Below are 15931 nucleotides of genomic sequence, written 5' to 3' on the forward strand. Positions count from 1 at the left end.
CCAACCGTCTAGGGCGCCCAAGCACCCAAGAGGAACAAGCTCAAGGGTACCAAGCACCCAAGAGTAATAATCTTCTCAACTTGTAACTTCCACGTATCACGTGGAGAACTCAAACCGATGCACCAAATGCAATGGCAAGGCACACGGAGTGCCCAAGTCCTTCTCTCTCAAATCCCACCAAAGCAACTAATGCTAGAGAGGAAAATGAGAGGAAGAACAAGAAGGAGAACACCAAGAACTCCAAGATCAAGATCCAAGGGGTTCCCCTCACATAGAGGAGAAAGTGATTGGTGGAAATGTGGATGTAGATCTCCTCTCTCTTTTCCCTCAAAAACTAGCAAGAATCCATGAAGGGATTGAGAGTTAGCAAGCTCGAAGAAGGTCAACAATGGGGGAAGAACACGAGCTCAAAGGATAAGGTTCAATGGGGAAGAAGACCCCCTTTTATAGGTGGGGAAAAATCCAACCGTTATGCTCACAGCCCACACCGAGCGGTACTACCGCTCCAAGAAGCGGTACTACCGCTAGGGCGGTAGTAGCCCTTTGAAACACAACAGCGAGGAGGCAAAAAGGCCAGAAGAACCGTCGAAGCGGTAGTACCGCTTGACCTCACGGTACTACCGCTAGGGGTAGCGGTACTACTGCTAAGGGTAGCGGTACTACTGCTTGCGAGCGGTACTACTGCTTGCGAGCGGTACTAAAAAATTACATCCGTGCCTACCACCGCTGGACTTGTGACGAGTTTTTGGTCCCGAGCGGAAGTAGCCACGGAAGTAGCCGCGGTAGTACTGCTTCAAGCGGTAGTACCGCTCCCAAGAGCGGTAGTAAAAAATTACTTCCGCTCCTGTCCGCGGTAGTACCGCTGCAGCCTTTTCAGAACACCAAAACTGACACAACTTCTGCAAACGGACTCTGAATTCGACGAAACCAAGTTTGTTGGAAAGCTAGCGACAAGGGCTAACACAATCTTGATAGAAATATCAATAAGAAGCAAATGAGAAAAGGCCCAAAAGAAAATGGTGAGAACCTTTTCTCGGATAAGACCGGTAAAACCTCCAACACCGAAAACATCATAGAAGACGCATGCAAACTCCGTTTTCGATGAACTCAAGCTTGTCATCAAGATGACCATAAGCTCTAAGACTCACAAAGAGAACCAAACAACAACCAAGAAACATGATGCAAGGATGCAATGGTTTGAGCTCTCGATGAACGATACGATCAAGCTACTCACTTGAGAGCCCCCCTTGATAGTATGGCTATCGATCCTATAACCCGGTCTCCCAACTACCACCATGAGACCGGTAAAATAGAAAACCTATCAAGGGCAAACCTTTGCCTTGAACATGATCCACTTGAGCTAGATGATGACGATCTTGTCCTCCTCAAGATGGACCACCTTTCTTGATTGCGTTGGGTCGATCGAGACTAGATGATTGCTCCCCATACTCCACTATGGGTGAGCCACTCTTCGGCACATATTCACAAGTCCATTGAGACCACAATGGATGGCAAGCTTCAAGCACTTGATCTCTTCGTGATGCTCCACTTGAACTTACACACATCAATCTTGATGACGATCACCACTTGATGTCATCCTCTCCATGGGTTGAGTGATATCTTCCTCTTGACGCAAGCCCATGAACACGTACCTAACCCCACATAGAACTCTTACATAGACCATGGGTTAGTACACAAAGCACAGTGGACAATGCTTAATTACCATGCCCTGGGATCACTTGATCCCTCTCGGTACATCTTCTACGCTTTGTGAGTTGATCAACTTGATTCACTCTTGACTTAGTCTTGATCAACCTTGAATCTTTCCTTTGGATGATGTCTTGAAGGTAAACATGAATGATCACACAATCTTCTTCTTCAAGACATGCTTGCAATAAGCTCAACTCTCACATGACCAATCTTTGGATAATTCCTTAATAGCACCTTGGTCAACACAAACTTTTATTGAAACCAACACATGTACTCCAAGAAAAGCCTATGGACAAAACCTTCAAATATAACTCAAGGCAACCATTAGTCCATAGAGATTGTCATCAATTACCAAAACCAAACATGGGACACCGCATGTTCTTTCATCTACATATAAAGAAAAGAGCAACACATTAAGTATGACTTGGGCATGAAGTTCGGTATATCATGACTTTTGTGTTCTATTTTCAAGACACTTGATCTCCTGACGCGGCAACCCCTCAACTATAAATTCCACTTACTCCCTCCAATACCGCTGTTAGGATCAATGTAAAACCCTCGATAGAAATGTCTAGAAAATATAAATTAATATCTAATACTTACGTCACACTAAAGATGATGGATGTTACCTCACATGCTAGCAAGAGTGTCCAAAAAAGAACTGAAAACCAAACCAAACCAAACTTTTGTTTTTTTTAGGTTTTGGTTTCAGTTTTGAAATATGAAAACCATTTTCATTTTGATTTTTATCAATAGAAACCGAAAGCCATTTGGTTAAACTGAATTTATCGAAATTAAGGTTTTTTGGGGTTCAAAAGCATAATGGCTGCTATAGTATAGTACTGTCTAGCCCATTTAGTCCTTCAATTTACGTGATTAGCCTAGCTGCTTATCCAACGTCCCTTCTTTATCATTTTCTAATTATTTTTCCTCATTATGATATATATCATATATTTACACATGAAAAGTTATGTGTTGGCTCAGAAATTCGCGTTAACTTTGGTTAATTTGGTTAATACTGAAACCGAACCAAAAGTAAATGGTTATTACCGAAACTGAACCATATCTATGTATAAACCATATAAACCAAAGTATAAAAACCATATGGACCATATACCGTATAAACCGAACCGAATCAAACCGAAAAAACCAAATGCACACCATGACTAGTGTTGTTGACAATTTGAGAAAGTAGGGAGGCTAATGTTGCATCACATGATTATGCAAAGTTTACTTGTAAGTTGTTGATGCCGATCGTGTGGAGCGACATGTTGTCCTTGGTTCATCGTAAGTTTGTAACCCCCTCCGCGGTCTCCAGTTTTCTGTAGGGAAAAAAAAACAAGCACAGATCAAAGAAAGGCAATATAGGAAGAAAAAAAACAAGATCCCAAAGCGGTTCCCTTCCGAACCGATGTCTGGTAGCGGTCGAACGGAGTTTGTTGGTTTTCTGTACGTAAAAAGATGTTTTTTTTTGTTTCCGTACGTGCAAAACAAATGTTGAATGACGTGGGCTAGCATATTTGGGCCTTTCACAGGGCTTCAGGTCCCAGACCCAAGCTGACCGGTCTCTGCCCACTCCTCCTCAGCGGCGACAAGGTCACACAACCAACCAAGGCCGGCCGCCGCCATGGCTTCGCCGGAGACCAGTAGCCGGCGACGGCAGCTAGGACCTCCACCTCCGCCCGCTGCCTCTCGCCGAGGCGGTTCCACTCGGTAAGTGGCCCGCATCTCCCTCCAAGCCCCTCTCTCCCCTTCCCGGCCGGTCCTGTTCTGTCATCCTGCGGACCCAAATGCGTTGCTGGATACGTTCGCGTGAAGGCGAGGAGGCTATTGTGTAGATTACTCATGTGATCTTACATTTCCCCTGCAGCATTTGGGAAGAAACATTTGCGAATTGCGCTTTTATTGTTACGGTAACAACACCGAGATGTTGACAGAAATATTTCCTCTTTTAGGCCCTTAGCATTGACCCTACTGTTCTGAACTTCTGATTGTGATGTTTCACCCAGTCAAATCTCATACTCGAGTTGAGCCACAAGCAACAAGGCAAACATCTCGACAAATTATGAGCGCTTCACCTTACCTACTTATCTCACGGTGTCTTTTAGGAGTAGTACTTGTTACTGGAGCACATGCTAAGTTACTACCGCAAATGCAAGTACCTCTGGAGACTACAAGATTTGTGTGTCATTTGCAGGTGGCTTTGTGCTCTGCGGAACAGCAAGAGCCAAGAGGTAAACCAGAAAAGCGGGAAAGGGATAAGGAAACCATCTCAGAGAGAAAAGCCGATGCCTTATTCGGTAACCTTTGAATCAGCTCGCTGCTGCCGGTGCCCGATTCCTTGCCTACTAATTCCTTTCCTTGTTGTTCACCAAAGGGCCTGCTATGGGAGGACACCAAGCATAGGTATACATGCCTTGCTTCACCCTAGAAAAACAGAATGCGTGTGCCCTGAGATGCCATGCCTTGCACCAACATAGGTTCGGCAAAGTATCAGCTCACCAATGCCAATACCACGCAATGGATGATCCCACACCTATTTCTGCTTGCAACCGCCTGCATCACCGGGTCTATAAGTACCTCCCTATCCTCTTCACCCAAACATCGACAACACCTGCGCCTGCAATCATCTGGCTGGTCTTGTGTTTCACCAATCTCTGCCTCCCTGCTCTCTCGCTCGCAACTGCAATCATCTGGTATTGTTTTGCTCATCTCCTTCTGTACGCCAATATTCTACCCTATCAACAATGTTATCACCGTTATTGCTAGCTAGTGGGTAACTGCAAAGAAATGAATTGCTCTTCCTGCATGCAGCGCCCTTGATTTCAGCATGGAGGTAGCCATAGGTGCGGCGCGATGGGTGGTGGGCAAGGCGCTGGGCCCTGTCGCCGACGGCTTGCTGGAGGCGTGGGCTGCCAGCAAGGAGCTAGGCCCTAACGTTGACGCGCTAAAGATGGAGCTTCTCTATGTGCAGGGGATGCTCAACAACTCCCGCAGCCGGAACGTTGACAACCCTGCACTTAACGTGCTGCTGCAGAAGCTGCGGGACCTCGCGTACAGTGCCGAGGATGTGCTGGACGAGCTCGACTACTTCCGTATCCAGGACCAGCTCGACGGCACCTACGAGGCCGCCGACGAGCATGCCAGGGGCTGCGTGTGCAATCTCTACCTCAACGCTCATCACACCGCTAGAGCTGCTGGCAAACTGCTCTGCTTCTGTCCATTTTTGCGTACGGCTAGCCGTGTTGATCCAAGCGAGCCAAGGGAAGAAGATACAAGGCAACAAGTACTCTGCTGCGCTTGGCCATGTGCCAAGCAGCGGAGTGCACGCTCAAACACCCCGTCAGCGCCACACAACCACCAGGCCAACGAAGAGGTCAGAAGATGCATGCGCAAGCTCGCTTCTGGTGCTTGCAACACCATCCGTCATGTTGGTAAACTCCTCCATTGCTCATCCCTCCCAACTCATGATGATGATAGTTCTGTCATGCCAGTCATTTGCGGTGCCTGCAAGCACAAGGCATCCCTGAAAAAGCATGTGAAAGAAACTCCAAAACTAGAGTTTGATAGGGTGGATCTGTCTAAAAGAATGAAGCATATTGTAGAGCAACTGCAGCCAGTATGTGCAAAGGTCAAAGCCATTCTTAATCTAGAGTTGTTGGGTTCTAGCCATACTACCGCCCCAAGCATTGCCAAGAGTCCATCCACCACCACCTCTGACATTATAGAGTCAACACTGTACGGGAGAGAAACTGCGAAGAAGAGCATCATAGATAGTATTACTCATGTTAAATATAGTGACAAAGACCTAACTATCCTGCCAATTGTTGGTTCGGGTGGCATAGGGAAGACAACTCTCGTACAACACATATATCACAGCCAAGAAGTGCAAAAGCATTTTCAGGTCAAGGTCTGGATATGTGTATCTCAGAATTTCATTGTTAATAAGCTGACTGAAGAGATTGAAAAAGCAATACCTAGTGTGGAAGGTGAAAAAGGGGGTAGAGCAGAAGTGTTAATTGAACAGAGATTAAATTCTAAAAGGTTTCTGCTTGTATTAGATGATATTTGGAAGTGTGAATCTGAGGACTGGGAAAGGCTTTTAGTACCACTCAGAAAAGGGCAGACAAAGGGCAATATAATTTTAGTGACAACTCGGTTTCCAGCTGTAGCAGAAATTGTTAAAACAACTGATAGTTCAATAGATCTGAAGGGCTTAGAACAAGGAGTGTTTACAGACTTTTTTCGAGCATGCATTTTTCGCGATAAGCAATCACAAAAAGATCATCATGGGCTACTTGAGATTGGGGATAAGATAGCAGAAAAGCTAAAGGGATCCCCTCTTGCAGCAAAAACTGTAGGTAGATTATTGAGAAACCACCTTGATGTGTATCATTGGAATAGAGTCCTAGAAAGTAGAGAATGGGAAATGCAGACCGGTGAGCGTGACATTATGCCTGCATTGAAACTTAGCTATGATTATCTGTCTTTTCATCTGCAGCAATGTTTTTCTCGTTGTGCTTTATTTCCTGAAGATTACAAGTTTAACAGTGAAGAGCTCATTCATTTCTGGATAGGACTGGATATTTTGCCTTCTGGTGATCGAAATAAAACAGTTGAAGATTTAGGTGTGGACATTTTAAATGATTTGGTCAACCATGGATTTTTCAAAAAAGATGAAACTGGCGGGCATCCATATTATATCATTCATGACCTGCTGCATGATTTAGCTTTGAAGGTTGCATCTCATGAATGTCTTAGTTTGCATCACTCTAATGTAAGATCAGTAGAAATTAGGCCATCTATCCGTCACTTGTCGATCATAATAGATGATCCAGATGATAGTAATGGAATTACTGATGAGACCTTTAAGAGTGAGTTGAGGAAACTTAAGACAAAATTGAAGGTTGAAAACTTGCAAACATTAATTATATTTGGAGGAGAAGATGAAAGCTTTGTCAGCATATTTGGTGATCTGTTCATGGAAGCAAATGCTCTCCGTGTTCTTTGTTTGCCCACATTGTCATATCCCCTGGAATCCATGTTGCATAACTTTTCATCACTTCGTCACCTACGATTCCTAAAGCTAGGGACTTCAATCAGCCAGATGCATTTACCAACAACCTTATCCCGATTTTATCATTTGAAGATATTGGATCTACAAGAATGGGATGGTTCTTTACTTTTACCTAGAGACATGAGTAACCTTGCAAAATTGTGCCATTTTCTTGCCCAATATGATGATGTTCATTCGGGTATTTATAATGTCGGGAAACTAAAACTCTTACAGGAGTTAAAGGTTTTTGCAGTCAATAAAGAAAGTGAAGGGTTTGAACTAAATCAACTAGAGCATCTCAACGAGATAAGAGAGCTTGGGATTTATAACCTTGAGAAAATACACACCAAAGACAAAGCAGTTGAAGCAAAACTGATAGACAAAAACTACTTGCACAAGTTAACATTATGTTGGGATAGTGAGCGGTCCAATATTGAACCCGATGTGGAAGCAGTGGTTCTAGAGAGCCTTCAACCACATAGAAATCTTCAAGAGTTGTGCATTAGAGGACACAGAGGTCCTTGTCCAGCGTGGTTGGGTGATAATCTCGTTGTTGAGGCTCTACAGACTCTTTGTCTTGTTGGTGTTTCTTGGTGTGTTTTTCCTTCTTTGGGGAAGACGTGGGATCTTCGTGAACTAACAGTGGAGAATATTGCCACAATAAAGGAGTTTAGTCTAGAGCAAAGCTTTTGCAAGATAGTAAAGCTTACACTCATGGACTTAGAAAATTTTGAAAAATGGGTACCACGGGCCACTCATTTGTTCTCGTGTTTGCAAGTACTGATTATTAAAAATTGCCCTAAACTCTTGGAGTTGCCATGTTCAAGCCACATTGTTTACCCACTGAAACAAGACTGGAACATAGATTGGTTTCCCAAACTACAAAAACTCAGGATAGAAAATTGCCCTGGAGTCTTCCTACTGCCTCCTATCCCTTGGACTCATACTTTGAGCAACGTCTCGATAAGTGGTGTGGGATCAAAGCTACCAAACCAGTTAGTCTACTCTAGAGTAGCATTAAAAATTACTGGAAAGGATGGTATGCATAGCTTAGGTCAGCTGTTACTATTCAGTGGACTAACAGAACTTCAGGAATTGGAAGTTAATGCAAAGGATGGTATGCACAACTTGGATCAGCTGTTACTGTTCAGTCAACTAACAGAACTTCAGGAGTTGGAGATAGAAAATTGCCCACCTTTGAAGCTGGAGCATTTTCTAATGCTAACCTCATTGAAGAGATTGTGGGCATGGTCGTCAAATCTTGGGGTGGTGGCATCAGAAGTTCAGAGTGGTGTCGAATGGCAGCATCCTTGTCACACCCTGATTTTCATGGCACAACACTTAAGATGATAAATCATGATAAAGTGTGGTTTGACAAAAACTTTTGCATTATTTGACTTTTTATTTGAGTTGGTTTTCTCTCTGTGTTTTTCAAGTGCTCTTAAAAAGTCAACATAGCTTCGCCTTCTATACTTCATCTCCTTGCCCCAAACTTCTACCCAATGATCATGCCATGTGTATAGTGCAATATAGTATTTTCTTACAAAAATAATTTGGCCAAAAAGTATTTTCTAAAATTAGTTTTCCAAAAACCCTTGAATTAAGATTTGCACTGCAAGTACTTGATTTGAGGTGTGAAAAATCTTTCAAAAGGTATATTTGAAACCTATTAGATATAGGATACCCAGAAACCACAAAAATATAATTTTAAAAGTTATTTTCCTATTTTATTTAAAAGCTTTTTCTTAAGGCCAGAAATGGTCTTTAATAAGGAAAAATTATTTTATTATTTCAAAAATATTTGACAAAAATCAGGGAGACTCAGTGGGCATATATTTCCCATATATAAGAGTTTCAACACATGGTCATGTTCAAAATATTGGTCAAATCCCTCAAAAACCCTTTCTGGATATTTCAAGCTTTTGAAATATTTACAAAGGAAATATTCTCCAACAATTCCAAGAAAATTCTAGCATGTCACATATGACATGTTTGATGATCTTGCCAAGTCCCATGTCATGAAGAATAGTATAACCCCATGGAATCCCCTCAAAACCATTTTTGCCCATTTCAAGGATTTGAAATATTTCTACAGGAAATATTTTCATAAAAATCCAAGAAAAATCCAGCAAGTCACAAATGCATATTGTGATCACCTTGCAAAGCCTAATGTCAATTAAAGTCATTTTCGTTCACCAAAATGCCCCAAAACCCTCTCTGACCAGAACCAAGTTTGAACAAGTTTGTACTACCAACTTTCTCTCCTTGACCTCAACTTTTGTGAGCATGTTCATATGCCCAAATGAGGCCATTACACCAAGTAGTGCATCAAGGAGAAGTGTTATGCTCAACTAGATCTACACAAGTCTATTTCTGCTCATTTCTAGGGTTTACAAAAGTTGCATGCAACTTTGCCCAAATAAGCTCCAAATTGGTGGAAGGCCCCAATTATATGTGTCATTTCACCCTGTTGAGTCTCATGGCAAGTAGAAATCATTTGCTTGCCAAAACCTTTATCAAACACCTTCTGCCACTTTTCAAAAATCACCCTTTTGATCACCAAAACCATTCTCCTTGAGCTCAACTTTTTACCACATCTCCTCCTAGTCCCCCTCTACCTCCAGTAACAATGGCTGCATCTCAGCCCAATGATTGAGGGGTGAAACCACCTCATTTACCCCTCTGGACAACCATTTGCACACTTCTTCTTCCTCTCCCTCACCCCAGTGGCCATCCATGGCATCCAATGCACCACCCCATTACTTTACTCACCCCTAGACCTGCTAGAGACCAAAGGACGCGCTCACTAGGCATAAAGAATGGCCATGCCGGCCATTTGGGCGCTCTGGAGCGCGCTACAGTGCGCTCCCGCACTGTAGCCGCCACCTTCCAACCACCTCCGGCCACCTCGGGCCTCCCCGCGCGCCTGCCGATGCGCCTCGGCGTCCGCAGCACGCTACGCGGTCGGCCCCCTCCTCTCTCCTCCTCCTCGCGCCTCCGCGCTAGCAGACATCGGCCGCCCGAGCGCGCCAATGGCGCGGCTCACATGTGCGCATTTCTAACCCCTCCCCGCTCTCTCCCTTAGCTCCCCTCGGCGTAGTCTGCGCCCAGGAACACCCCAGACACAGCGCCAGCTCCTCCCGAGCCCTGTGGCGACGAGCAGGAGCTCTCCGGCGCACGAGTCCACGGCACGTCGCCGTTCGCCTATTTAAAGGCCTCCCCAAGCCCTTCTCTCCTCACCACTCGCTCTCTGCACCACCAAAACCTCCCGCTGCACCCCCAGTTCCTCTCTAGAGCCGCCCGAGCTCGAGATCAAGCTCGAGCTCTGCCGCTTCGGCTCGCCGAAGTTCGCGAGGTATAGGCCTCCCCCGCTCCTCCTCTGCCTCGATCTGGAACCCCTGCATCCCTCTGATCATTTCCCCCTTCTTCCCCGCTTCTTTTGCAGCCGGAAACGGCCGGAACGACCACCACCCGAAGCTCCTCCGCTGCAAGACCTCGTCGCCGGCGAACCAGGCCACCCCGGCGACCAACACCACCTCAATCCGAACGGCGGATCCTCCTTGTGCACAACGGTACCACCCACGCATCCTCCCGTGCCCTGTATTGCCGCCGGTGAGCTCGCCATCGCCTATGTACAGAGGTAGACGACGACGGCCGTGGGCCCTGTCCGTCAGCCTCACGCCCTGACGGGTGGGACCCACCCGTCAGGTTTAAACACGCACGCGCGCACCGATTCGCTGCGTCGGTTGGAGACGTATTTTGCAAATACGCCTTCGACGTGGCAGCCTTGCGTGGGCTGGATCCCTCTGGGCCTGCTGCACTGTGGCCCTTCTGGCCTAGTTGCACAGTGCTGCTTCTCCTTTTTCTTTTTCTGGAAACTTGCAAAAATTCCACAGGATTAAATATTAATCCAAATGCAATAATTCCAACTCCCATTTTTTTCTAAAAATCCCACCTATTTAATGGTGTAACTTTCATAAATATCCATCAAACTTTTTTGCACTGTTCAAATTTAAATTCAAATTTGAGCATTTATATTCCCCTCTGAAAATCCATTTCTCCTATCGTACAACTCCAAATCCATAACTAGTAATTTTCCCCTTCTTAGAGTTCCCCCTAGTATTTATCAAAAATAAGTTGACATTTTTCTGAGCACTTTGGTTTTTCTGTTTTATTATTGCCTTATTTTCTCGTTATTTCTTTTGCGACGAATAGATCCCGTATTTGACGAAGTAGTTGGATAAGAAGAAGGAGAAGGACTTGAAGACTTTGAAGACCAAGGCAAGCAGCCCTTTGACCATGTCTATGAAACCCTTTTTATGCATTTCACATAGCACTTCAATATTGTTGCATCGGGATCATGATGAGATGGTAGCCACTTTGGTGGGTTGCCTTCATTTCCTCCTTGTTGATACTTGCATTGTGCATGACCCTACCTTCTTATGAGGGTTATGCCGGTGGGAGTAGATAGGATACTAAAGTAGTGCTACGCAGAAAGGGACGGGAATATGCATAATGATGGAGACAAAGTATTTTCAAAGGACTTTCCGAAAACCCCGTCGGGTGCCACTTATACCCGAGGGAGATGATGAGTTGGGTAACCACTTGATGACGAAGTGGTGTACCGAGGCAAGTGTGTGTGTGGTTTTCAAAAACGGATTGGTTTAAGTTGCGACTGTTATTCCAACCTTACATGCGCAACCACTCTACCCTTATATGGGAAAGGGCATTATTGATTACCTAGGCCGATACTAGCTTGGAGCCCGCATTACTAGTGACGGGGGAGAGTTGGTGCTCTCTCTCGGGACGGGGTCGTGCCAGGTAGGGCGGCCATGACTGTTTTCACAGGGCACCGGATACACCGTTGTGTCCCCTCTCGGGTGTTACGATCTCGAGTGAGTCTCGTATGATGTACATCGTGAGGATATGGAACAACGAGTGGACTCCTTGTTAGTGTCGTCTAGGGAAAGATAGTGATCGGGTGCTTACCCCGGGTACTTGAGGTACCGCGGGTCGTGGATGACACGAAAGTTCCCCGGATCTTGTGGGTAAAGTGTGCAACCTCTGCAGAGTGTAAAACTATTCGAATAGCCGTGTCCACGGTCAAGGACAATTGGGTAACCGCTCTTGGGCTACGTCCACTTGTTTTCAACCAGTGTGTGTGTGTGTGGGAAAAACTACCTGGGTCAAGTCAAGGACTTGACATGATTGAGTTGGGTTGGTGCCCACTCTATTTATGTTGATATCTGTAACCTGTCCTCATGGTTAATTGAATTCTCCTGATGCATGCCTTACAAGTTGTTGAACATGTCATTGCACTCAAAACTAGCTTTCCGCAAAAATTTACCTATATCATGCATTGTTGTTCCTTGAACCAAAACCTGGGTTGCTTGCGAGTACATTCAAAGTACTCATTGGCTTGCCACTGGTTATTTAATTGGCCAGGCATGGAAGAACCGGAGTTCAAAGAAGAATTCTATGGAGACGAACATGCGAACTAGGGCGTTTCCCAGTCAGAATGCCTGTAGGGTTAAGGCAGATGGCATGGGTTCTACTTATCGACGAAGATTCCCGCTGCTTGTGTTTCACTTGATGTTCAGCCCTTAAGGCTTTATCTATGTAAGACTTGACCATAATGGTCATAATTTGTGTAAGACGGTATGTATGGATGTAAGACTCTTGTTATTCAGCTTCTGTGTGTTCAGTGAGCATTGATCTCTGGGATCACTGGACACATGCATTCGGTGATCTCGACTTATGAGTCGGGGTCCCCACAGAGCTAGTATCAGAGCCATCCTGACTGTAGGAAGCCTTAGTTAGCATGGCCGTTAGTTAGGGTAAAACTATTTCCAAAACTATTACAAGTTTTCAAAACTATCTATACTTCTCTTCCCTTCTCAGTTTTTCAAAAACTACGGTATACTTTCCTTATTAATCTCTTCCCCTTCAAAACCTTTGGTCGCTAGAACCCTTATGCCTCTAACCACTGGACTCCTTGTAATCCTCGTGGATATTCTAGAAGGAAGATGCCTTGCCAGACATTCACCCACATCTCCTGAACACAAGATTGGCGACATCACAACAAGATGATACCAACAGAAGATACATCCTCGAGGAATGAGGACCTGAAGATCCAGGAGATGGTGACACCCTTGACACTGCCCCAAGATGATGCAACCTTAGCCTACGATGATCAGGGCAGGGCATAGAATATTCAAGATCATGATATACATCACTAATAGAGTAACCCTGTCACTACCGTTGTTTTATCGGCAACCACCGATGGATGAGAACCTAGCCATTTGGTCCGCCTCACCATAGTGAGCAGGAAAACGGTTCTCCTCATCCCCCGCTCTTGGTGTCGATGTTGTCATCAACGTAACCGACATGATGGACCTCTATTATGCCTTGTTAATGTCATTGCATAAAGGATTACCTACTTGATACCACCGACGCCTTAGAAGACAAAAAGGGATCGTCATGATTAAGAAGACAACAGAAGACCGAGTCAATGCCAGTTACGAGGAGCCACCTTCACCCCATCACTTCAACAGGCGAGAAGTTGATGAAGATTCTTCAGGCCCAATCCGGATCGTTTCATCAAACAACTACAAGAGACGTAGCGACACCTGAGGAAAACTCAGAAGACTGCACGAGGCTCAGGGCACGATTACTGGATCCGAGAACCCCTAGGGTAGGATGAGTCGTGTACCCCCTATGCGCAGTCGAGTCCATATGATGGTTTGAATAGAACCATGATTGTGTGTTGCTTGCTTTTATTTGTTTGTGTTTTGATATCAGTCGCCCTTTTTGCCCTAGGCAACAAGTACGCGACTATATCACCTATCTTATCTTAATGAATGTGCGTGGCCTTAACGGCACCTGTTTGCTTGAACTTGCACTATAGAACCCCTTTAGGTATTCCCCTCCTCTATGCTACCTTTCCCTATCATCTCTCTCCTCAACTGAAGACCGGCAAGACAAGCTACACTAAGGATTCTGCCTCGGCAACCAACTAGCACGGAAGACTTTTGCTACGGCCCCCTAGACCAAGTGCAGCCCCTTAGAGTTATGGTTGCCCCTCAAGATTAGAGACCCATTCCTAGACCCTTCGAGACTTCATAAGATACCCTAGCTCGAATCCTTAAACCATGTGCTTAACCCACAGAATTGCAAGAGAACCAGTTAAGCCTCTGTAAACCTTGCACAACACTGGGTTCATTATGGAACTAGTGGACATAGTGAACAAGCACATTATCATCCTAATATAGCACAAGAACTGACGATGCCATAGGGAAGACCAATTTGAGGATATAGGGACAGAAGACAAAAGACTTGATGAGTTTATATCAGTGACCTTGAGGAATTATTTGAGACTCTTCGGAGGATTATAAGGCTTTCACGTTGGTAGATGAACTTTGTGGGATCATTAATATAGTGTAGCATAGCTTTCATTACCCCTGGATAAATTGGATTTAGTGGGATAATTAAGATCGCAAGCTGAATTCTTGGAAGTATTTGGATTTGACTTAGCCAGGGGATATTGATAGAAGATAATTGGCCTTACAAAAATGACTTGGGGAAAATAGATAGGAATTCTCGTTGGACATAAGATTTGGATTTAAATGGGTGATCCTAGTCGAGTATAGATGATGAGTAAGACTACATGGTTCGGAGTAAATTGGATTCAGATTTGATAATCTTGATCGTGATACCATGTTTCTCGGTGGACAATAAACTAGGAGATTGGATTATTGTCGGAGTTGATTTAAGGATCTATATAAGCATGACCTTGGGGTTTACTTGACCATGATGATGGAAATTGGTGGATTTACTACAGTAGAGATAGCCCTTTGAAGCATTTGGGGATTATATGGACTTTAGGAGATCATGTGGAACACCATAGACCTTGGATTTGTAGAATTAATGGATTATGTAGTGATTGATGGAAGTTAATGGGCTGTTGGAATTGATTCATAGGAAGGAAACAAGATCTTGGAGTGGCTTACGACGTGTTTCCTTAGGATAGAGATGCTTTATCATGGACCTTGGATCAATAGACTGAGCACTTGGATTGTGGTGATTAAATTCAAGCTTAGCAGCTTTTATGCTCTACCCATGGATTTTTAGGGCTAGCCATACATGTGAGTTTGGGGATTGTAGACATATATGATTTTGTTAGACCTCCTCTCGGGAGCCATGAGGATATGAATCACATGAGTGATGATTGGAGTTAACCTATATGAAATGATGCTTTCAGCGATATAAGGTGGTCTATTTAGAGGACTAGATAGAACAATTGGCATCTCAGAAATCGTGCTTAAGGATAAGATGATAAACGTTCACTCACACCCTAGAATCCCTGAAACCCTTAAGCCCTACCAAGCCACAACATGGTCGGATCATAACTTTGGGTCTTGACTCTAGATCGAAAACACCTTGACCCACACTCAACCATTACCACCACCAATGCCCCAGCCTACTTCATGTACCCCGTGAACAAAGTCTTCATGGAGTGCTTAGACAAGATAGTTGTCAGCATCATTTGGTGACCTACTTGTCCACCCTAATACGGAAGAAGAGCCGTTCAACTAGCCAAGGAACATTTGAAGACCGCCATGCCAAGGAGGAAGAACTACACCCACCACCATCGTCAAGAAGTGAACTTTCTCGTCGAAGACCAGGTGTATCTACAAGCCACTTCTCTCAAGGAGAACCAAGAAAATTCATGTCAAGAGAAACTCACTCCAAGATTTAACAACCCCCTCTAAGATCGCTACGAGACGAAGAGAAGACAGTTACCAGCTGGAGTTACCACCTGAGTTACCCACTGTGCACAGCATTTCTCCACACGACACCACTCCGGAAACATTTCCAACTTCCTAACTTGCTCGACCTCTACGAGGGCATTGACCACCGAGCCATCGACCCCTAGCCCCAATCTAACCTACCGTGAGCTACCCATTAGCAACCTGGATCAAGAAGAGCATCATACATGAAGCCACACCATCAAGTACTTCAAGCCCAATGGAGCACTACACGGAAGCAGAAGCAACATGAGGACTTGAAGACTACCCCAGATCTAAGTTTCTATGTCCCTTTTCGCGCCTAGTTTGGGAATCTCGGGGACGAGATTCTTGTAAGGGGGGTAGGTCTGTCACACCC

General features: G+C 44.8%; 1 protein-coding gene across 1 annotated transcript; it reads left to right on the top strand.

Annotated features, from left to right (window-relative positions):
- Window positions 1–3277: 3277 nt before the first annotated feature.
- LOC119358196 lies at window positions 3278–12267 on the top strand. Its single transcript, XM_037624860.1, has 4 exons — window positions 3278–3423; window positions 3908–4406; window positions 4525–5144; window positions 12212–12267. The coding sequence occupies exons 2-4, from the start codon at window positions 4123–4125 to the stop codon at window positions 12265–12267; spliced, it is 960 nt and encodes a 319-aa protein (XP_037480757.1). The 5' UTR covers window positions 3278–3423; window positions 3908–4122.
- Window positions 12268–15931: the final 3664 nt, after the last annotated feature.

Source organism: Triticum dicoccoides, chromosome 2A (genome assembly GCF_002162155.2).
Source record: "Triticum dicoccoides isolate Atlit2015 ecotype Zavitan chromosome 2A, WEW_v2.0, whole genome shotgun sequence".
Classification (NCBI taxonomy): Eukaryota; Viridiplantae; Streptophyta; class Magnoliopsida; order Poales; family Poaceae; genus Triticum; species Triticum dicoccoides.

Coding starts and splice junctions, on each gene's coding strand:
- LOC119358196 (XM_037624860.1), top strand. CDS start 4,123: ATGCCTTGCTTCACCCTAGAAAAACAGAATGCGTGTGCCCTGAGATGC. Junction 4,407..4,524: donor CTCGCAACTGCAATCATCTG/GTATTGTTTTGC, acceptor TCCTGCATGCAG/CGCCCTTGATTTCAGCATGG. Junction 5,145..12,211: donor CAACACCATCCGTCATGTTG/GTAAACTCCTCC, acceptor TTAATTGGCCAG/GCATGGAAGAACCGGAGTTC.